This window comes from Mus caroli, unplaced genomic scaffold (genome assembly GCF_978045245.1).
Source record: "Mus caroli unplaced genomic scaffold, Mus_caroli_1 scaffold_8, whole genome shotgun sequence".
Taxonomy (NCBI): Eukaryota; Metazoa; Chordata; class Mammalia; order Rodentia; family Muridae; genus Mus; species Mus caroli.
Window position 1 is genome coordinate 136,564,968 of NW_028227263.1, and position 24,622 is coordinate 136,589,589.

The 24,622-nt window shown below is 36.3% G+C and overlaps 1 protein-coding gene across 1 annotated transcript in view; it reads right to left on the bottom strand.

The window, feature by feature from the left end:
• The window catches only part of LOC147003679 (vomeronasal type-2 receptor 116-like), a 114,099-nt gene extending 89,926 nt beyond the window's left edge, over positions 1–24,173 (bottom strand). Inside the window, 5 exon segments of the mRNA XM_085842306.1 lie at positions 10,297–10,420; positions 16,768–16,995; positions 18,460–19,272; positions 20,772–21,063; positions 23,907–24,173. Of these exon segments, the coding sequence (XP_085698432.1) occupies positions 10,297–10,420; positions 16,768–16,995; positions 18,460–19,272; positions 20,772–21,063; positions 23,907–24,103 (1,654 nt within the window). The 5' untranslated portion in view covers positions 24,104–24,173.
• Positions 24,174–24,622: the final 449 nt, after the last annotated feature.

Sequence of the window (24,622 nt, forward strand, 5' to 3'; positions counted from 1 at the left end):
TGCTGCAGGAAATCCAGCATGGGATAGGGATATGCTGCTTGGCCAAGATTGCTTTGCACAACAACAGACAGGATATCCAGTGCAGGTGTTTGAGCAGGTGAATCAGATTGCCATAAGGGCATAGAAATCATTGCCCACAGGTGTTATTGGTGTTGCAGAACTCCAGAGAGGCAATGAGGCACTGAATAAGGTAAGAGAGGAGTGCTCTCAATTGGTTTGGGAAAGAGGGTCTGTTTCTGTTTCCTCAGCATCATCAAGAACAGCTGCATGTTCCGGAGCGGCTGACCAGAGCAATTCAGGGCAGGTGGAGCTGGGAGGACGTGGATGTTCCTGTAGCTGGAGGTGGTCCTGCTAGTGAGAACTGAAGAGCTCTGTGTTCCTGAAACCATGCTGTTGACACATTCGGGTGTTTCCTCAATTCTTTACATCTAATGCCAGATTTTAAGCCTTAATGGAACTCCATCATTGTTGGCAATTTTACCTCTTGGCTTACCTCTGCTTTTTCTTACTTTTGGAATATGTGAGAGGGATTTTGTTTAGTGCTGCCATATGCTGTGGACTGGTGTTCATGCTCTGGTTGGTATGCAAATTCAGTACAACAAAAACGTGGCAAGGTGATTATAACTCAGGCACTTTTAGCTATTGAAAACTGCGCATCCCCTGAAGTTTGGTTATCTATGCTCAAGAATTAGTCAGCATCTGAGTTCTCTGCTATTGCACCCCACGGATTTTTCGATCCATTGCACTGGGATGAGAGAGACTCAATGATCATTGATCAGCCCTTGCAAATCGCTGAGGTTTCCACATTGCACGAGAAAGGGTGATCATGATTTCCCCTCTAATTCATTTTTTGGCTGGCCTCATTTGTAGACTTCACCCTAGGTCATTTAGCAGTTACTGTCACACAGCACTGAGGTATCCACAGATGGGCAACTTTCCTCATGCACAGACCAACCTAAGACACGGGGCCCGGTGGCGATAGGGTTACCCTATGATGGGTAAGGCTGTGACATTAGAGGAACGACCTAAAACAGGAGCCATGGTGGATGGACATAATTGCACAGGCCTAGACCAGCCTCATTTTATTAAAACAAAAAGGGGGAGATGTGAGAAGACACATGTGCCGTTGCAGGGTGGCTCTGGCTTCCAGAAGCCACCACGCATACTTAGTCAGTAAAGTTGTTTTTTTGTTTTTTTGTTTTGTTTTGTTTTTGCCAAGATGAGGTTTTGAGAAGTAACCAAAATTAACCAATCAGATGAGAGACAAGTTAACCAATCAGATGAGAGACAAGTTAGCCAATCACATGAGAGAGAAGTTAACCAATCAGATGAGAGACAAGTTAACCAATCAGATGTAGGCATGCAAATGAGGTGGTAAGCATAACCCAAGCACAACCAATTCGGGTGTGAGACACGCCTCTCCTAGGCCTATATAAGCAGCACCAGTTCTTGGCTTGGGGTCTCTTCACCTCTGCAATCAAGCTCTCCCAATAAACGTGTACAGAAGGATCATGTTGCAGAGTCATTCTTGCTGGCGATTCAGGTGCATGCAAGAGATATGAAGTCATCACCAATAACTTTTCTATTGTGCATCCCCACGCTAAGAGGAATTTGGAGATGCATAACAGAATTCAGCCCACAAAATCACTTTGGTGTGGCACTAAAGATATACTTCGGAAGGAAAGTCTAGAGCAGCAGCTTCCCAGGAAAGGGAACACTGGAGCATATGTAAATGTGATCTAGTCTGCAGGGAGTACCGTTTAACTCCTTACACTTTGATTCTCCACTGTCCATCTCTGCAACTGCCCTGATATTCATGGCAAATATGTCTGAACTACATTAACCAGAACTCACTGTGTTCATAAAGGCAGGAAGAGTGGTGGGTGGTATTAGTGCATACATATAATCCTAGTGGATATCTGAGTTATGTGGCTAGCTTGGTCTACCATCTAGTGCAGCCAAGGCTACACAGAGAAAGCCTGACTGAAAGGAAAGAAAGAAAGGAGAGAGAGAGAGAGAGAGAGAGAGAGAGAGAGAGAGAGAGAGAGAGAGAGAGAGAGAGAGAGAGAGAGAGAGAGAGAGAAAGGAAAGGCATTCACCCTGAGCCTAGACAGGTCTGAAATTTGCACCACCACGGTATAACTCGTCTAAACCTTGGGTAGAATAACCCCTATTCATGTGCATTTCTGGACAGCCCTGTCTGAGGGCCTGGAGATGCTGGATGGAGTGGCAGAGGAAACTTAGTTTACCTGATTTTTGCAGCAATCTGGGGTGTGGGTCCTAAGCCAAGGCAGAGGGTTGATGCCCCTGTTAGTGATCTAGTCTTACAGTCTTGTTTTATTTATTAATTTTACTCTTATAAGGATGGTGTTTGTGGCTGTGTGGCATTGGTACATATAGCAGACATATGATGGAGTTCAAGGTCAGCCTGGACTACAGAGTGAGTTTCAGGACAGCCAGGACTACACAGCTATTATAAATAAGGTTGCTATGAACATACTGGCACGTATATCCTTATTACAAGGTGGAACATCTTCTGGGTATATGAGCAGGAGAGGTATTGCTGGATCCTCCAGTAGTTCTATGTCTGCCAATTTTCTGATGAAACAACAAATTGATTTCCAGAGTGGTTGTACCAGCTCACAATCCCACCAGCAATGGAGGAATGTTCCTCTTTTACCACATCCTCCCCAGCATCTGTTGTCACCTGAATTTTTGATCTTAGCCATTCTGACTGGGGTGAAATGGAATCTCAGGGTTGTTTTGATTTGCATTTCACTGATCATTAAGGATGTTGAACATTTCTTGAGGTGTTTCTCAGCCATTCAGTATTCCTCAGTTGAGAATTCTTTGTTTAGCTCTGTTTGTACCCCATTTTTAATGGGGTTATTTGGCTTTCTGGAGTCCAGCTTCTTGAATTCTTTATATATATTGGATCTTAGTCCCCTATCAGATTTAGGATTGGTAAAGATCTTTTCCCAATCTGTTTGTTGGCATTTTGTCTTACAAACAGTATACTTTGCCTAACAGAAGCTTTGAAATTTCATGAGGTCTCATTTGTCAATTCTCGATCATACATCATAAGCCATTGCTGTTCTGTTCAGGAATTTTTCCCCTGGGCGCATATAGTCTAGTTTTTTTTTTCCCACATTCTCCTCTATAAGTTTTAGTTTGTTTTTTATAAGATACTACATATTATATATACACAAATATGTATTTCTATATACATTTTTACATTATACATTTATGTGATATATTTATATTATTTATATATTATAATTTATGTTATATATTATAATTATACATTTATATATTTATATTACTTTACATTAAATATTTATATATTTTATATAAGACCATAAGTTTTTATAAGTTCATATATATACATATATATGTTTATATTATACATGTATATTATATATTTATTTTATTTATATATTTAATTTTATATATTATAATTATATTTGTATATTTATATTATTTTTATTAAATATTTATATGTAAATATAAGACATATATATATCATATATGGCAGTAAGTTTTTATGAGTTTTTATAAGACAGTATTGCCTATGCTAGCAATATTTTCTGACAGGACCCTGATATAACTGTCTCTTGTGAGGCTATGCCAGTGCCTGGCTAATCCAGAGGTGGATGCTCAGTCTCATCTATTGTAAGGAACACAGGGCCCCCAATGAAGGAGCTAGAGAAAGTACCCAAGAGCTGAAGGGGTCTACAAAGCTATATGAAGAACAACAATATGAACTAACCAGGACCCCCAGAGCTCACGTGTTTAGCTGCATATGTAGCAGAAGATGAGCCACTCCACCATCATTGAGAGGAGAGGTCCTTGATCTTGTGACAATTATATGCTGCAGTAGTGGGGAATACCAGGGTCTGGAAGCAGGAGTGGGTGGGTTGGGGAGCAGAGTGGTGAGAGTATATAGGGGAGAGTATTTGAAATGTAAATGAAGAAAATATCTAATAAAATAATAAAAAATAAAAAAGAATAAATTCGTGAAGAATTCCACTAACCCATAGTTTGAATATTAAATCTTTCTTTGCGATAATGCCATCTTCCATGAATTTTCAATGAGTAAAATGTGGATGTTAATGAAGAATGTCTTCCTTAAAGGGGCTTTGCTAGTGATCATATTTCTATGAAGACTGACTTAGGGAAGTGATTGTTTTTGTTAATGCATTTTAGACCCATTTGGCTTCCCATTATATAATGAGAATTGATAAATGTGAAATATTTAGTGCAGCTGCAAACACTCAGTTCTCTTATTGAAAATATTGTTTTCTAGAAAGTAGTGTAATTGAAGCATCTGCCTCTCATTCTGTTTTCCAGAATTTTCTGAGTCCAGAAACTCAATCAAAACTGCACACAAAGGGCAATCTCTGAAAAAAAAATAGGTTCATGCTAATGACAGTAGTTTTACCTATCCCTTCCATGACTACAATATAAATAACATGTTGACATATCTTCATGCTTATTTCATTTTATGTTTTATTTATTATTACTCAATTTTTTTTCACAGTCTAGTAGTTATTGCCCTCCTGGTCTGCCCCCTGACTTCCTCATCTAACATCTCCTCCCCCATTTCCAAGATGATACCCTACATCCACAATGCCCATCCCATCCCAATCCCTGGTGACTTAAGTCTCTCTGGGGTTAGGCGTGTCTCTCCCACTGATGCTAGACCAGGCAGTCTTATGCTGCATATATATTGGGGGCTTCACATCAGGTAGTGTATGATTCTTGGTTAGAGGCTCAATGTCTGAGAGATCTTGCTTGTCCAGGTTTGTTGAGAATGCTGGTCTTTCTAAGGCTCACACTCCTCCTCAGCTTCTTACAACTATTCCCAATTCATTCACAGAGTCCCTGGGCTTCTGATCATTGTTGGATATAATATACTTGTATTTGACAGCAGAAAAGGAACATTTCCTCCTTAGACTATTGGCCAATAGCTTGAAGAACAGATGAAAAAAAGGCAGTATTTTGTTATGTGTGTGCTCTTCCTGGAAATCAGAAAATATGTTCTGATTTAATCTTTGCTGATTATTTAGTTAGTCTATGTTTCTCATTGATTAATTGATTTGGTAGATGGTTTCTATGTGTAACCGTGTCTGTCCTAGATCTCATTTTTCTGCACAAAGAGATGGATTCAATGGCCTTATCAACATTTTTTGGACATTACTAGAGGGAAATCTCCATGAAAGCAAAACAAAAAATAAAATTGAAATAGAGAGTTTAGTTCTGTGAGAATAAATGAAGCAAGTGAATGGGTGCAACATTTTATGGACTCAGTATGGAACTTCAGTAGATGTGATACTTCCTGATATCACTAGAGCAACCAGTGAGAGTGATTCTAAAACTAGGCAAATGCACTATAACCCAATATTTGTTGGGTATGTACCAACTTTACATTTGACAGAATTCCTGAAATATTTGTTTAGAAACACGATTTTTCCCTGATATTTTGGGTAGAATTTCTCTCTGGTCGCATTAAAATTATATATATCTTGGGTACAAAAATACATCCAAGCATTCCTGCACTGGATGCCAAGATGGAGAAGATCTCCACAGCAACCATGACTTTGCCCTTGGTGCTATGGTAGACAGGGAGGAAGGTGACCCAGCCACTGAAGAACACTAGCATGCTGAAGGTCAAGAACTTGGCTTCATTGAATGTGTCAGGCAGATTCTTGGCCAAGAAAGCCACAGAGAAGCTTCCAAGTGCCAGGCAGGCCAAATATCCCAGGATACATTAGAATGCAGTTACTGAGCCCTTGTGGCAAACAATGATGATGTGGCCATGGAGAGTGTGTTCATCAATATCAACAAAGGGAGGAGAAACTGCTAGCCAGATTGCACACAGAACACATTGGAGTAGGGAACATATGGGAATAATGTAGTTGGGTGTCCCTGATACCAGGAAGTTTCTCAATCTTCTTCCTGGGTCTGTGACTTTGAAAGCCAGAACCACAGTGACTGTTTTGGCAAGAACTGTGGAAACAGCCACAGTGAATACAATTCCAAATGTGATTTGCTGTAAGACACAGGTGGCTCTGTTTGGAAGGCCAATGAAGAAAAAGGAGCACAGAAAACAGAACATGAGTGACATAAATAATATGTAGCTGAGGCTTCTGTTTTGGCCTTCACAATAGGAGTGTCATAGTGCTTCACAAAGATACAAAGTACCACAGCTGTGAATGCAGAGAAACAGAAGGCCATTAAGGCAAGTGCCATCCCCAAGGGGTCTTCATAGCTTAGAAATGTGACTCCTTTCTGAATACATTTTTTCTGTTCTGTGTTGGCATAGTGGTATTCAGGACAATTCACACATTGATTATCTGATATCTGATTTCCAAAGGAAAGCTTAGTTAGGTCTGCTTTAGAAATTTTATTGTCAAGGTATTTCAAGTAAGGGTACTGAAAGAAGCCTTGCAATGCTGCCGTTGATGCTGATATGTAATGTGAAGGATATTGCTGCTGAGCATTGCTTTCAATTCGTAATGTTCATAAAAATTTAAAAGAAATAAAACCAAGCAATTTTTTCTTTGTCTACTTAACTTGATTGTATCATTTATGATGTTATTAGAAAGGGGTTTGTGGGATGTGGGGGGGGGGGTGAGAGGGGAACCAAGCCCTGAGGACCAGCAACAAGAATATAAACAGGCAACCTCATGTAATAGGAGGGTGTGTGGACCCACCAAAATGCACCAGAGACTTGGGAGGTCAGAGACCCTAGATTAAATGTATTAAAGTAGATAGAGAAAATGTCTAGAGCCCACCTCCATAGGGAAGACAGGACATCAAGTGAGTGATGGGGTTCCCATCCCATAGTCACATCTCTGACCCATAATTATTCCTGTCTGAATGCAGGGATGAAATGGAGAGGAGCCTGAGGAAAAGAATTTCCAATGACAGGGCCAAAGTGGGATCTAGGTCAAGAGGAGTTCCTATGGCCTCACATTTTACTGAGGCTCTGGAGCACTCACAAAAAGGATCTATCATGAGTGCCCTCCTAAATAAAGTTATTTGCACCCAACCAATGGACAGGAGCAACTAATCCCTGAATTAGGTAAGACTGGAAGTAGTTGAGGAGTAAGGTGATCTTGTAGGCAGACCAGCAGTTTCAATTAATCTTGACCCCAGAAATCTCTCAAACAATGTACCACCAAACAGACACAGTACACCAACTTATATGGTTCCCTCAATATAGTAAAGGGCTTCTGTGTCTGTGTTCATTCAGAGAACATGCAGCTAACCCTCAAAGACTGAAGGTTCCAGGGAGTTTAGAGGTCAGGTGTTGTGGGGCATTGGTCTATGCACAGACAGGCTCGTCTCCAGTCAAACTGAGATGCTGAACCCTGGGACTCGGTGGTCCTAATTTACCTACATAGGAGGGAAGGAGTTCTCTCATGGTCCTGGAACTCTGGATCCTGCCTATTTTACCTTCCACTACAGCTCCCACAAGAGAAACAAGGCTAGAAGTCATGTAGGCAATATCCCATGCTTTTAACCTTCAGGGTAAACTCCTCCCCAGTTACCTAGCAACAGAAAAGATAGCATATTTTAAAAGGGGCTGATTGGCCACTTCTTGCCCTCTCTCTCACTCCTTTGTTCTCTTGCTCTTACTCTCCTTTTACTCTCTCCCTTTTACTCTCTCTTTTTTTCTAGTCCCTCCCTCTCTTACATTGTTTCTTTCTCTTGGCCTTTCTACAATAAAGCTCTAAAAGCATAGACAGTCTCTGATCATGAAGGCTGTGCTCACTCTTGCCAGTGTGGGAACCTGTCTTCTCTCTTCCCTCTATCCCATAACCCCTGGGCTACAGGGTGTTGCCCCATGGCCCCCAGGTTGGGCTGCCCTTGTCCATCCCCTGTTGAGTGAGTCAGAAGCTTAAATGCCCACGCAGAGCTGAATGGAAAGTGTCTGGCAGCCCTCCCATGTCTGTCTGTCCAGGGCATAATTGGACCTCTATGGGGAAATGGGTCCTCACTCCCCTCTCTTTTCCAGGCTCCCTTTTAGTTCCTATAAGGTGGTATGGGGGATGGGGGTTCAACGTGAAGACAGGTTGGGTTGGGGAGAAGGTGTGGGATGTGGAGTATTCAGTCGGTCTATGGGGGGGATGGGGAATGGAATATAAAATATAAAAAATAAATAAAAAATAACATTATCAGAAAGCAAAGATTTCCTAAGCCATTTTTTTGGTTCTATGTTAACATCAAGTAGATTATTTAATTCAGAGAAGATACATTCATAAACCACATTGTGGTTGGGTATATTTTATAAATACAAAACTCTATACTCTCTTATTTTGAGATCACTGACTATTTTATGTATTCATTCCTTATGACACATTGAGACTCTGACTTCTACTGGGAAAAGATGTGTAATAGCTACTGGAGAATTTACTAGCTCAAACTTGTTGACACTGAAACAACACAAAATTGAACAGGTAGGCTGTATATATGTAAATACTTATATGTGTGAGTTCATGTGAAGGTAGGTATTGCATTATTGTATTTAAGTGATTCCTGTCATGTCATAGGAACAGGGTGGAATATGAGAGGAAATATAATGTTTATGTTTGAATAGTAGAAAATATTAATGAAATAAGCCCTAAGATGTTTCCTTATCTGGCAATAATTAATCAAAAGTTCTGGTTATTGTTCATGAGGTGCACTAATTTTTGCACTGAAGGAAAAATACCTCTGTAGATACTTTGTACTGAAAGATCCTTCACCTTGATTCCATCTTCATATGGAAAGCTCAGCACTTTAAACCTTGCCTCACCTCCATTCTTATGAGAATCAAGGATGAAATCAGTGTTGAGAAACAGAATGAGCAAAATAACAGAGGAATCCTCTGGAAAGGATGGTAACCCAGGTGGTTTGTGTTAAGCAATTATACTCCATTCTAAAATTGTAATCCCCAACATGGTAACAACATTCACAGTAATTGTAATTACACTTAATTTCCAAGTCATTTCAGAGAATGTTGATGTGCTTCTTTGGGTTTCAGAATTCTTATCTACAGCAATGCATATTTGGATAGATATTATTTGATAAGTTGCCTAAGAGCCTAAGAAGTTGGATTAGATATAAATAGAATATGTTCTACCAGACAATCTGATTTCAGATCCCAGTACCCATGACAGATATCTCACAAGTAAATATAAATTTAATGACAGCAGTATTATTTGCTCATATGCACACACCTGTATATGTGTTATCCACTCCACACACTTAAGCAATTAATGCAATAAAATATTTTATGGATTTTTGTATTTAATTTTGATGTACGTATTAATTTCTTTTATGTCGAAAACAATTTCATATACTTTAAATTTGTTTTCAAGCACAGTATATGTTAAAATGGATGACTTCAAAAGACAACTTAGTAGATTGCTTGGTTTTACTCCATGCATCATGGGAATAAACTCAAACTGTAAGTCTTAGCAGCAAATGATTTAACGGTTTAAGTGTCTCACAGGCATAATATGTCTTTTAAGAATTTTAATTCGTTATGTAGAAGGAAAGACAAAATATTTGAAAAGGTAACCATAAACTTATTGCATTTTGCCAACCCTAAAAAATTATCTCAATAATGGGTGTAGTATGTAATATACTGAATATGAATCTCATGGTATATTCCAATTCATAGGTCAAGCCTTATCCCCTACATCCTGGATTCCTACTACATCTGGTTTTGAACATGGCACTCTTAATATAGAATACTTTCCTTTTTCATAAATTTGCAAATACTTTTGTCTTCTATATTAATCTTACAGAGAACATGGACTTTGCACCTAGTAGTCTCATAATCTCATCCAGTAGATTAAATATAATATTCAGTTCTTCATGGGCTCTTATACGTACATAGTGTGCATAATCATATTTAGGATAGATAGATTCATGAAATATGACTAAATCAATACTAACAAAATTCGTGACTAAAATGTAAATGTACATGTAGTTTTATAATAGATCATCTCTTTGGAAAATCTTGTGCAGAATTCCTGCAAATTGCAGTTATATTTTCTAAAGTATTTTCTTTGTGAAATATAATCTACCATGAATTTTCAATGAGTCAATATGTGGGTCAAGGCACCAGGCATGTTTGTTTGCTTTTGCAAGACTTTGTTAAGGATTTTTGTATCTACAAGTAGTAAATGTGATAAGTAATATACTGTATATCTACAGTTGCCTTTTAGCTGACTTCATTATTTTAGGGTGATGCAAGAGAAATACATAACTTCAGGATTTACCAAAGCAGCAAATACTCACTTGTCTCATTAGAAATTTCATTTTTAGGGCAGGGGCTGCAAACAAAACAGCAGGCTGCCATTCCCTCCTTCCATAATCTTCTGAATCCAGGACTACAATCTGCACTGCACACAGAGGATGGCATCTGAGAAAAATTAGACACATATTGATAATGAGTTTTAGAAGGTTCTTTTATGTTTTAGATTAGCACTTTAAGATTTCAATAAGCTCATTTTATTCACACAAACTAATTGACATATATTTGTTTGTTTGTTTGTTTTGTGTTTTGAGACAGGGTTTATCTGTGTAGCCCTGGCTTTGCTGCAACTCACTTTGTAGACCAGGCTGGCCTCAAACTCAGAAATCCACCTGCCTCTGCCTCCCAAGTGCTGGGATTAAAGGTGTGTGCCACCACCGCCAGGCCCCTGATTGACATTTTACAATGCCCATTATTTAATGGCCAGAAAAGAATATTGGAAATGCATTGAAGAAATGTTGCATAGTATGTGAGCGTCTAGTAATTTAGGAAAAAGTGCTGATATTGAGCTGTATGTGAAAACTACAACCTGTTGTTTTTTTTTTTTTTTAAATTAATTATTTTCAACTTGGTACTAAATGCTATGGACAGAGGAATCTTAATTGAAATATTCTCTCAGCCAACACTAGCATGTCCTCATATCTTTGAAGCATTTTCTTCTTTGGTAATTGATATAAGAATGCCCATCTTACTGTGGGCAGTTGAGCCAGTAAGTAGTGTTCTTTTCAGATCTCTTGGGGGAAAAACACAGCCTAAAGTAATGTTGGCAGTTTTTTTCCATTAATGGGAGAATCAGAACAATGTTTTGGGAAACTGATATTAAAAGATTTTGCCTTGCCTTATCATAAAGAACAAATCTATTCTTTAGTTCCAGTTTCCTGATATCCACACTTGTCTTTCTATAACTAGAAGCCATATGTCAAATCACACCTTCCTCCTCCCTTTCCTTATTATCAAAGTTTAATTAAAGAATCAGAGAGGCAAGTGAGTATTTGAAGAAATTTGAAATAGGAAAAATATGTCCTTCAGTCACAGATAACAAATATGACCTCAAATCAATTACTGTTGCAAAGCATGAGAAAATGTATATAAAAAATAGTGGAGTATGCAGACACTGGTTTAATATGGTTGGAGATGATAAATTATTCCATAGCGACCTCGATATTGGAGCATTACATGACGTCAAAATGCTCTACAGTGGCTTCAAATATTGGAAAAAGCTCGATAAATATTATATTGTTTAAAGTAAATTGAAGATTTGAAGAATTCTTTCTATATTTTTGATACTGTTGAAAATGGTCTTACACTTTCCCATCAAATATCATAGTATATTTCTCCTGTCCATCATTTTCTTTCTTTCTTTCTTTCTTTCTTTCTTTCTTTCTTTCTTTCTTTCTTTCTTTCTTTCTTTCTTTCTTCCTTCCTTCCTTCCTTCCTTCCTTCCTTCCTTCCTTTCTTCCTCCCTCCCTCCCTCCCCCCTCTCTCTCTCTCTTTCTTTCTTTCTTTCTTTCTTTCTTTCTTTCTTTCTTTCTTTCTTTCTTTCTTTCCTTTTTCTCCATCATTTTCTTCCCTCCCCTCCCCTCCCCTCCCCTCCCCTTCCCCTCCCCCCTCCCCTCCCCCCTTCCCTCCCCTCCCCTCCCCTCCCCTCCCTTTCCTTCGCTTCCCTTTCTCTTCCCTTTTCCTTTCTTTTCCCCTTCCCTTTCTTTTCTCTTTCACTTTCCTTCCCTTCCCTTCCTTTCCTTCGCTTCCCTTTCTCTTCCCTTTTCCTTTCTCTTCCCCTTCCCTTTCTTTTCTCTTTCCCTACCCTTCCCTTTCCCTTCCTTCCCCTTTCCCTTCCATTCCCTTCCCTTTCCCCTTCCCCTTCCCTCTCCCCCTTCCCTTTGTCTTTTCCTTTTCCTTTGCCTTTCCCTTTTCCTTTCCCTATCCCCTTCCCTTTCCCTTTCCTTTCCTTTCCTTTCCTTTCCTTTCCTTTCCTTTATTTCCCTCCCTCCCTCCCTCCCTTCCTTCCTTCCTTCCTTCCTTTCCTTCTTTTTTTTTTTTTTTTTTTTGTTTTTTGTTTTTTGAGACAAGGTTTCTCTGTATAGCCCTGGCTGTCCTCGAACTCACTTTGTAGACTAGGCTGGCCTCGAACTCAAAAATCTTCCTGCTTCTGCCTCCCAAATGCTGGGATTATGGGCGTGTGCCACCCCACCTGGCTCCCATCATTTTATTTAGCTGTATATTAACCCTTTGTTATATTTGAAGACTATTTTGAGTTAGAGTATTGTAAGTCTGCATACTTTTGCACTTTATGATAATTTATTTTAAGGTAGTGTCTCCATATCACACATGACTGTTTTGGACTCACAATATAGGGTAGACTGGGATGAAACAGACAGAGATTTTTTGATTTTGTCTCTAAAGTGCTTGGATGAAAACATGAATCACAAAAACAACCTGACATTATTTCTGACTTTCATAGATAAAATTCACTCTGCATGTATTATAGTATTGTAAATAGTTTTGTGAAAAAAATGTTCTAATATCAATATAAGTTCCTTCTGTTCTATCACTATTTTTGTTTCTATATCTATGAATTAATATTGGAGTTGGCTAAGAGCAATTTCTGAAGGTTTTTTGGAAAATAATATAATTCTATATTTTGTCTTGTACTGAATTTAATGGAACTGCATATATTGAAGTATGCTTGCATCCCTGAAATAAATTTTCCCTTAGAGGAATAAATGAGTGTGGGGGGAAATAGGAGAAGAATCAGGTATGGTAGAATATGGAAGATGTGTACAGAGGTCCGGAAATAGAACAGAGGTGTATGTCAATCAGGGATGGGGTTCTTTGGGTAGCAACCAGAAAGTCCCAGATGCCAGGAAATCAATAGCATCCCAAGAACCCATAGGGATGACATTAGCTGAAATATCCCAGAATTGGGAAGAAGAGTCTGTTGATACCATATCCAGAGGTTAGGCATGGCCCCCCAGTTGAGGAATAGGGCCACCCACACATCTACAAAATTTAACCCAGAATTGTTCCGGTCTAATGGAAATAATGGGACAAAGAGTAGAGCAGAGACAGAAGGAAAGGACACACAGAGACTATTCCACCTCAGATCCATTCCAAATGCAGTCACCACACCCACACAATATTGTGGATGGCAAGAAGTGTTTACAAACAGTAAATACAGCTATCTGATACAGCTATCTCCTGAGAGGCTCTGCCAGATCCTGACCAATACAGATATGGATGCTCACAGTCAACCATTGAACTGAGTACAGGGACCCCAATGGAGGTGTTAGGGAAAGGACTGAAGGAGTTAAAGTTTCCTATCTAGCATCAATGGGAGGGGAGTCCTTTGGTTCTGTGAAGGCTTGATGCCCCAGTGTAGAAGAATACTTAGGTGCTGAGGAAGGAGTGGGTAGGTGGGTGGGAGAGCACCCTCATAGAAGAAGGGTAATGTGGAATGGTATAGTGGGTTTGTGGAAGGGAAACAGGGTAAAGGAGTAACATTTGAAATGTAAATAAATGAAATCTCCAGTTGAAAAAAATTTAAAAAATGCCACAAATAGCAAAATCACCATAAACATGGAAGTATAATTCATGTGTAGCTTCTAGCCTAACACATACTAGGTTCAATCTTCAACCCTAAGAATTTAATAACCCACAGCAAAATAAGACCATTTTTTTGCTGTTTGTTTTGTTAAGGCTTTATATGTCTTACTTTTATTAAGCCAAAGGCAGCTTGGCATTGTGGTACACACCTTTAAATCCAGCGCTTGGGAGGCAGGGCAGGCAGATTTCTGATTTTGAGGCCATCATGGTCTACAGAATTAGTTCCATGACAGCCTGATAAAACTAGTTTTTGTTTTGTTTTATTTTGATTCTTTTTGTGTTTGACTTTTTTTTTGGCTTTAGTCTCTTTTATACCAGTTGAATGTTAGGTATATGATTGAAAATTTTTCCCATAAAAGCCCTACTACATATCAGGATCTATTGAAGGCACAAAGGTAAAAAATAATAGAGTTGTATATATATATATATATATATATATACAAGTAAGAATTGTATATATATATATACATATACATAAATATATACATATATATTTTTTCTATATATATATAGAAAAAATAATAGAGTTGTATATATATATATATACATATATATATATATATATATAAACTCTATTATTTTTTCTATATATATACTCAGCAAGTATATGTGTGTATATATATATATATATATATATATATAGTTGCTATTTACTTACTGTTTCTTCATATAAAATATTAAAATATACTGTGATAAATGATACTTTCATGCAGTGTGCCACATAGATACATATGAGGGGTGTCTAACACTCATTTATTGTCATGTAGTGCTTCCTAAATATTTTATAAGTAGCACAGCTCCAAAAATAACAATTTTCAGAGTGAATGATAAAGAGTTGATGAAAATCCAAAGTAGAAAAAAGAATGAGCAAGCCAGGATTATCATCAGTTGTGGAGGTGTATTAACTCTGATTAGTTTGCAAGCAAAACTGAGAATTGGTCTCATCCCACAAACCTCAAGAAATCCTGTCTACAATAGATGGAATAGTCGAGTGGAAGCAATTAGTTGGTCTCATTTGGGCTCAAATATCAATGTGATTGTATTTTCACACTTTTGTTCCCAAGTCCTGAGTACATTCAGTTTATATAAGATTAATTTCCAGGGAGGGGAACAGGGCATTTGTGAGTTACAAAAATTTTCCTAATGACCCTTGTATTTGGTAATTATGTTATGGTTAATCAGTGATAAAAGAAGATACCAACAGTGTTTGACTACCAGATTCTTGTGTTTTGGCTGGCCCTGAAATTACAGTCTATTTCATGGTGTTTGTGTAGAATTCCCATTGACATATAATATCACTTTGTCCAAGGAATTCCTTTTGTAGTTTGACATTAATAGTTTATAGGCGCTTCTTCTTATGTTTATTCACATGCAAATGTGGAATAAATGATTTGTATCAGTAGTTCCAGATATTCTGATTATCGAACTGACAGTTTGAATTATATTTTCAAAAATAAAGTATTCTTAGTCCTAAACTGGGAATAACTGTCACTCAATTGTCTATCACTAACTCATGCTTCACTCACTACTATTCATATGAGGTATGAAGTAGGATTTCGTGGTTTTGTCACCTAGCTCCATTTCATATGTCTGGTTACTATAATGTGTTATGAAAATTTTTTTCTATTATGATGGCTTAGTTTTGTTTAATCCTGTTTTATTTTATTATTCTCCCATAAAATCCTGTCATTTTCTAATGAGTAACATAAAGTGGATCTGATGAAAAAGGAAGGAAATAGGAATATTAACTATGATATATTTGCCAGTAGAACTGACAATTGTTCACATCCCAATAGAAGGAATGGAAACTGTAATTAGGATATATTATGTGAGAATAACAAATTATTTTCAATAAATAAAACAATCAAAATTTAAAAAAACTCCCTGTTCTCAGAGAATGATCTTCTGTTGTGTGTTTTGTTCTTTTGGTATGTGTTTTTGTCAAGAATTTTTCCATTCATATCCATCAAATGTAATGTTCTTGAATGACATTTTTTTCTCTTATTAAACATTATACAGTTTTCCTCCATTTTTTAATAAAGAAAAGTTCTCCTCTTGTATATGAATGTGTCTTCTTACCCTCTGCAGGCAACTTAGGAATGCCTTAAAAAATAAACCAGTTTTGTTGTCTTTGATTTCATTTAGAGAATGTTAACAAAAAAGTTCAATGATAACTGAAAATTATTTGTTGCTTCTGTCTGGTTGCTGTTATTGCTGTACTTGAGGTGTGTTAATATCCTTTATTTTTTCTGTTGTTCTAGTTCTGTCTATAGGTTCCTTTGACCTTCTGGTCATCTTATGTAAAAGAGTGAATGGATTCTTCAAATTTACTAAAAAGTCTTGTTTCTATGAATATGATTTTCTGTAATTGTGTTCATTAGTGAATGTGTTGAATGTCCTTTTATTATATGGTAAATATTTTTGGATATAATGACAAGGGTTAGCAATTATGACTATTGGTGTTTCATAACTGTAACATTAGCCTCTTTCATATCAATACCTGTTCCAGAAGTTTAAGGTAAGGGAGGAGATTACTGTTTCATTAGAGCAATTATGTGAAGAAAAAATTTTTTAATTTAAAGGAAAGAATATCTAAGAGTGGTGAAGAACAGGTTTTTTTTTAATTTATTAAATTTCAAAAAATTGTTCTGATATGACAAAGGTATATTTTATGCATGTTTGAAATCTTCAAATAATTGGTAAAAATGTGAAAAATGAAAAAAAAATATCATACTGGAACTAGAAAGTGATTCCTTATGTGACTAAATTGTTCTTTTCAATATGTTGCCGTGAATTCATCTGACACTGTATACTGCTCTGTATTATAAAGCAATAAGCTAGCACACACTTACCTTTCTTCTTCCTGTGGCCAACTCAATCATGTCTACGTAAAAGTGAAAGTGTCGACCATGTGGTAAATATGGGCTGAACTTTCCTAACTTCATCTTCATCCCAAGATGTTGTGAGAAATTCCCAAAGTGAATAATGTCATATTCATCCTGCATTATTACTCTTTGTTTCATAATCACTTTGTCACCAAGAGGATTAATGAAGTAGGTCCTTCTTAGAAAGGAGTTTACCTAAAATACAAGCATTGCACTATAATGTATATATCATTCCTTCAAGTCATAAAATTCATTCTGATTTCATAGCAAAGGCACACATATTTAAAGAAAGAAAGAGAGGTATCAAAGCTAATGCAATTGTATAAATGAAATTATCACAATGTTACAATAATTTCAGTTTTCTCAGCGAAGAATACCAAACACAAACAGAGAAAAATGCAGATCCAAACACAGGTATGCAACACACACACACACACACACACACACACACACACACACAGACACACACAGAGACACACCAAACACACACAAACACGTAAATATACACACAGATACTGACAGAGTCTCACATCTTTTCTAAGTCACACATATAGTACAGCTATACATTTATTTACAAACAAATATACGTACATGTTGGCACGCATATGTAAATATTCAGGGACATAAATGACAATCATATCCACTCAAATAAAAACACAGGTATGAAATCACAAAAAATAATACACTGGCACACATACAAAAATACACACAGACATACACACACACGGAGCAAGAGAGAGAGTGAGAGAGAGTGAGACAGCAAAACAAGGGGAGAGGTTTAAATATTTAAGGAACAGCCATGAACAATATTGACACACAGAGATTTTTATACTCACACCTAAAGACAAAGAAGCAGGAAAAGGCCTTGCCGAGTACAAAGAAATATGCAGACACGTACTTAGTAAAGCATGTACAAATCCATATTAGTACTTATAAACACTTACAAAATACATACATTGTACACAATGAAACCTACTCTGACAAAAACCCCAAAGAAACATATACACATATATAAACAAACACTGATAGAAAGAAATTCCTACATAGAAAAAATTGTTGCTCATTTCCACTTTCATACATAGAGTTAAACATATATGTTGAAAGTAATACAAATATAAACACAGACACATAGAAAGAGTAGAAAATATATATATACTAAATGAGAAGCATACATTCACACATATAAACACATTTCTACATACAGAAATGAGTACCAACACTATTTCTTGTTTAGTTACTCTCAGAAAACCCAGAATGCTCTCCAGAGCCTACACACTTGGCAGAATCACTGGATTACACTAATGAAAATAATTCCTCCAAATGATTTCCATATGATTGACAAATATATGTAAAAACTCATCTTCTAATCATGGAGATAATTAATGAGGAAAGACTGTTTATATCCAATATTGGAAGGGGCATGCTAATAGATATGTGAGTGCTCTGAATAAAACCACACATTTTCATTGCTAATCTGTGAATTCTTTTTCCAATCACATTCATAACAATCTATAGATTTGCTTTTGTTAAGGTAAAACGTTTGGAAAACTATCTATTTTGGAAAATATTTCTTATTTCTTTAAGTCTGGGCATCTGAAAGACTCTAAACAACTATGCAATTGAAGCCACCAAACCTCGGCCAATAGAAGAAACTTTTACCTTCAAGCAGTGAGAACTGGCTCCTTTTCCATTGTCTATTGCCTGATTATCAGCCTGTTGCAGATTCATCTCGTGGAGGGCATGGGCTATGGCATGCACCGCATTGTATATGTTATAAGTATTCTCACTAAAGGTCATGTCAAACTTCTGTTCCTTTAGCCAATCAAATGAGGCATCAGATGAATTGTTCTTCAGTATTTTACAGTTAGATGTTGAGTCTTCATAGTTAAAATATTTCCACTCTGGCATTACTAGATATAAATCTGTTTTTCTGAGATGAAACCATGTCTGTACAAAATTTTTAAAGCCAGAAATCTCACCATGGTGGGGTAGAAAAGTAAGTGATCCATAGAATTTGCCATGACTTATGTCTGTCTTACTGCTAGGGAAATTCCATTGTTTTGTGGTGATCCATATTCTCTGTAAAATGGGAGGGTCCCACATTCTGAAGATCAAATCAATGAAATTGTATGTTTCTCCATAAATGATAATAACATTTGTTAATGACATCACAATTTGGCTGTAGTACATTTCAGTTTTTTGTGGAAATGAAACTTCATTAACAGAGATCATTTTCACAAAGGCAAAGCAAATTTCCTTGTTTTCACTCTGTTTCTTCAACTCTAAAAGAAATTGGTTTCCTTGATCGTCATTTGGGATGACAAGTCCAATCCAGTTCCATTTGAAGTAAAGTATGAAGGAGACCATTGCCAATGCTAGAGATGTGTCCTTTGGGGCCATCTGATAGAGATAGGGAAATTGTTCATCATCACTGAAGATAGCATGGAAAGGTCCATAGGTAAGCTGAAGGAGCTACAACACAAAGAGCAGCATGAGGTGTGGTGCATGTGAAAAGTCTTGTAATCATATTTACCTGCAAACAGTTGATTACCTGTGACTTTTTCTCTCATATCTGATTCAAATTAGCAAACGTGGAAGCCTGGCACATCCACTTCTAATGGGAACAGCAAGCATAGTTCTTTGACAAAGATGTAACAAATGTATTCACATGTTATAATGACTGCCTTTCTGTCTTTCAGTTTTAGTCTTGATATATGTGTTTCAAATGTTTGAAGGGATTTTTATACTTTTACAATTTGGGGATATATGATTAATATTTTTTAAAAAGGCTTTTATGCCATAATAAATAAATACTTCTAAGATTGAAGAGGATAGTCCTGCACATAATACTGATATAGCATTTGGAAGATATATTCTTATATTGCCCTACTTGACAGTAATATTGTACACTAGAGGTTGTGACCCACATAAAACTGCCAGAGATCTCCTTTTTAGGTTTTGTTCTGAATTACAATGTCTGCCTCTGTGCCTCCCCAGGAAACAGACAATAAGATCAAAGAATTTGTAAAAGTATAAACTAGATTTTGCACACTAAAAGTGTTAGTAGCAAATTGTATTAGAAAATCTCTTCATACTATATATCGAGGTAATTCTGGTCTGTAGAGTATATAATAATATTATATACTGATAATAATATAATAATTTAAATTATTTACATTAATAATATCATCATATTATTAAAGAAAATGACTTATTACAGGTAATAAGGTATCACATCCATATTCACTATGGGTGTGAAATTTTTGCCAGGGATGTAATGTCAATTTAAATTCTGACTTTTAATAGTTGGTCATACACTCACAGGTATTCAAATGACTAACTCCAGAGACTGGATAGGAGCTTTTCATCCTTTCTAGTACCACTGAAACATCATGAGTTTCCAGATTAAGAATGGTATCTCATGCCTTTTCAAAAATAAAAATACTCCAGATAGTTAAAAGTTACGTTATAGTGAAAATGTTGGTAAAATTTATTTCTGTTCCATCACAGTTTATCTCTGATGACTAAACTTATAACACCACCATAATTCTATTATTTCATAGTTTACCAATGATAATTTAATCTTATAACCAAGATGAAGATAACACCTATCTGGGGACAGAAATAACATGCTCTATATTTTGGAACAGCATGAACAAATCTCTGTTTCCTGAGATTGGTGTAAATAATGAAACACTGTGACTGATAGTCTGTCAAGGCTGTAAGATTCTCTCTTCCACCATGCCAGACTCAATTCTCCATGGCTTCTTCTATTCTGTCTTGCTGGTATCATTCTACTTCTGGTGGTAGCCCTTAACAGAAGGCCTAACATGTTTCTGAATAGTAAGTATCCTGGAACTATCTAGATTGACATAAGCATAAGTCCAACCACATCCATTAACTTTCTTAATAGCTATCAAAGTACCCCAAAGAGACATGATGTTAAGAATTCCTGGCCGATGATAACTCACACGTGGAGATAAGAAGCTGTCCAGGTAATTCCAGAAACTTAAAGATACCTTCCAATTGGGTCCTGAAAGCAGAAAGGAACACATAGTCTCTTCATTACAGAAATAATTAGGGATAGGGCTGTCTTTATTTTTATGAAATAAATAAGGTGTAGGTGTAGAAGTTTTTCCATCACAATGGCCCAAAGAGTATCTTATAATCAAAGACATATTTGGTAAAAGATCAGGATTTCTGTTGATTTCATCCATTGCAAACACCAATGCCAAAGCATATTTGTGGTTTCTAGTTGTTTTTCTGTAAAAGAGTACAGTGTTTATTATGGACAAATGATTATACATATACATTTGTACTCAATAGAAGCACTTTACTGTACTGGAAGTTTCTGCATCTGACATCTAAAGACAGGAACAAATGGCTTTTGTTATAAGATTGGATTGACAGATGGACCTGGAAAATAGAAAGCACTTTAAATGTTCATGACGGTGTTGGTCCCATAAATAAGAGATGGTATTGACCTCATCCACAGAGATAATTTCCTTTTTTTTTTTTTTTTTTTTGAGCGCTTGATCAGAAGGTAAAGAGAAAACCACAGATATTGACAAAACAGTAATTCTGATCATGTCTTCATTTTGATATTATTGAGCAATAAATAAATTTGTTATTAGAGCCACTGATTTCATGATATTATCTTGTGAAATTAACTGAATTGGTTAAGGAAATGAAACCATAGCTAGGAGTGCTGTCACACATCTTTAATCCCAGCACTTGTGATGCAGAGGCAGGTGGATTTCTGAGTTTGAGGTCAGCCTGGTCTACAAAGTGAGTTTCCGGACAGCCAGACCTATAAGGAGAAACCCTGTCTCAAAAAAAAAAAAAAAAAAAAAAAAAAAAAAGGAAGAAAGGAAGAAAGAAAGAAAGAAAGAAAAAAAGAAAGAAAGAAAGAAAACCATGATTTATCAATGCATAATTGTCTCTCTCTCTAGCAACATTTGATTCCTCTACTCATAATCACTTAGAATTAGTGGCCAAAATTCTTGACACATCCCTTCATATCTATCCTCATGCTGTTATTTTTTCAATCTTTTATTGAAATAAAATATTTTCTAAAGAATTATTTTTAATTAAATTCAAATATCAAACACGAATTTTGTAATTGATACATGTCAATATTTAAGTTGGTATGAATTTGAGCAAGTACTATTTAGGTTATAAGATTGCAATACGTCCAAATATTTTATAAGATACTTTCCTGTAGACTATCCACAATTCAAATGCACAGGTATGCAGCAGTGGCAGGTGTTTAATGCAGAGATTAAGGGCTTGTCCCACCACTGATGTATCATTCTCCTACTTCCTATTTACAAAGGAATGTGATATATATTCACTCTGAGTATTTTATTCATTATAAATTAATTTCTAGGAAACATCTTTGACAACCTTTGTCATTACACTAAAATAGTACTAGTATCCTACTGAGAACTCAGAAAATTAGGAAACATCTGTGATATTTTTATATCCCAGTATTATATGCTTATAATATGGAAGAGATTTTTTGTGTAAATTTATCAAATATATTCACTGTTTGTTTGTTTTTTTTTAAATCAAGGTGGACCACTAGACCATGGGAATGGAATAATATCATATTGGTTTTGTTTATGTTTTTGAAAAGAATAATATCTCCTGTTTTATCCTTGTTGGTTCATATAAATTTATCAATAAACTGTATATGTACACCTGCATATTTAATGATTGGAATGAAGTAAATACAATATTTCTTTCCCTAAAAATTATACAACTATTGTGTTTTCATTCTATACCCTATAAAATAGGTCATTTTAGAATATTCTTTATTACCTCACACACACGCATACAAATCTCAATTAAAGTTTTACTAATATACAATATAAATTTGAGAGCAGACATTTTACAATGCTAAAACTACTATCTATAACTGAAATTTAGGAAACATCAGTTATTTAAGATGTCTGTGTAGCCTAGTAGTCTAAAGGGCTGTGCTTTAAAACAATGATCAGCAATCCACAAAATTGGTATTGATACCACGTTGGTAATATGTGCACTAATATTTATGAAAATTATTGAAATAAGTCCCACAAGATTTAGATATTTTAAAAGGGTCAGAGATTAACCAACTCATACATGAATAGAGAAGACATTTTTCTTAAATAATGACAAAAAACTAATAGAAAGCTCCTGTATCACTGTCCTCAAACGTTCCAACTATCCCACAATAATATTGTCACCCATGCCAGTGATAAGGGACATAAGCAGTCACCAGCGTTATTGATAGCCTGCCTATTCAAAGAATGTAATCATATCATTGGATTACATATGTTCCAAATATGGTTTACTCTAAAGAGAGAGTGTCCAGTTGAACTTTGCAAACCATAAAAGCCAGTGATTGTACATAAATAGTGTGAAGTACAAAGCCACAGTGCTTTTGGATTTTATCTTTTAAAACACTTCGATGTCTTGACCCCTAAGAGCTAAATATTCCTTGCTCATATACATATAAAGATATCCATCCAGGCATTCATATGAAGTAGGAATTTCTGAGTGTAAGTTTCTTCTATTTCCAAAGCTGATGAAGGTTTAGAAGTCAATAAGTGACTACATGCAATGAATTTGAGACAGTAAATTTGTATGTATGTAAAGTTTTTGACAACTATATGTGCCATGAATATTACGGGAACCAGAATATGTTCTAGGAGCAACACACTTATGAAAGGACTGTCAGCAGAATTTATGACCATTTATTTACATGTACTTGGGATAAAACATAATGAAATATTACAGGATCAATTTCAATAAGTCATCTCTGCCTAGAGTGCAATATAAACTGTCAAAAGCAGGCTTTATGTTAACGATCAATGTAGATATTCCTTTATTCCAACGCTTCCAACCTTTAAATCAGAAGCCACCTGGAAGAAAACCAAAACCTCCACTGGATTAATTAAATGGAGAAAATAGGATTAAATCTGTAAAGGAATTTAGGTTGTTTCTTGGAGTTCAGACTTAGCACCAGGACAGAAGACTCAAGAATTTGCCTAATCTTCATCCTCAGAGCACTCAAGAAATATTTATGTTCTCATTTCAACTTAAAATACAAATTTACTTACAGAACATTAAGAGTCTTGTTGAAATAATCTTTTTCAATGGGTGTCTGAACTGCTGCCAGGATGAAAGTACAAGTTAATCCCACATCTTCATTATTTACTTCATCCAAATTTATTCTCCAAAAGCACCTGGGATCAAAGAAATTGGCCATAAGAAGTGTAATATTAAGGAGGAAGAAGACCCCCATGAAAATGAACATATTTTTCCTGCCTTAAACCTGGGCAGTGTGAATTGTGAAGTGCCATGCATATCAGCACATCAGATTTCTACCAGCTTTTATTTCTTTGGGCAAAGGAGATGTTTATTGCATATTCATGATTCATTTTATTTTTAGGTTTCTCCTGAGCCCTGGAAGAAACTTAAATACTTTCTTCCCTGGGGCTCTCCCACTGGTGTCCACAGCCCATGGAATAAACACGTGTAGGTAAATACTTAGGAGAATAATTCATTCTCAGTCTCCATGATATCATTCATGTTTGTGTATCTGTGGAAGGAAGTCCCTGTGTTCAAATTTGTTCCTTGGAAAGTTTCAACAATCTGATTATGTGACCACAGTTAGAAATGATGTCAGTGGATTGAATCAGATTCATAGTGACACATCCAGTACTAGCAAATCTGGAGCTACTGAGGACATAGGGGACACTGTATTACACAATCCAAATCATGCAGATGCAGTCTCAGGTTTATAGTCACTGAGATCCACAGACCATGTAGAGTG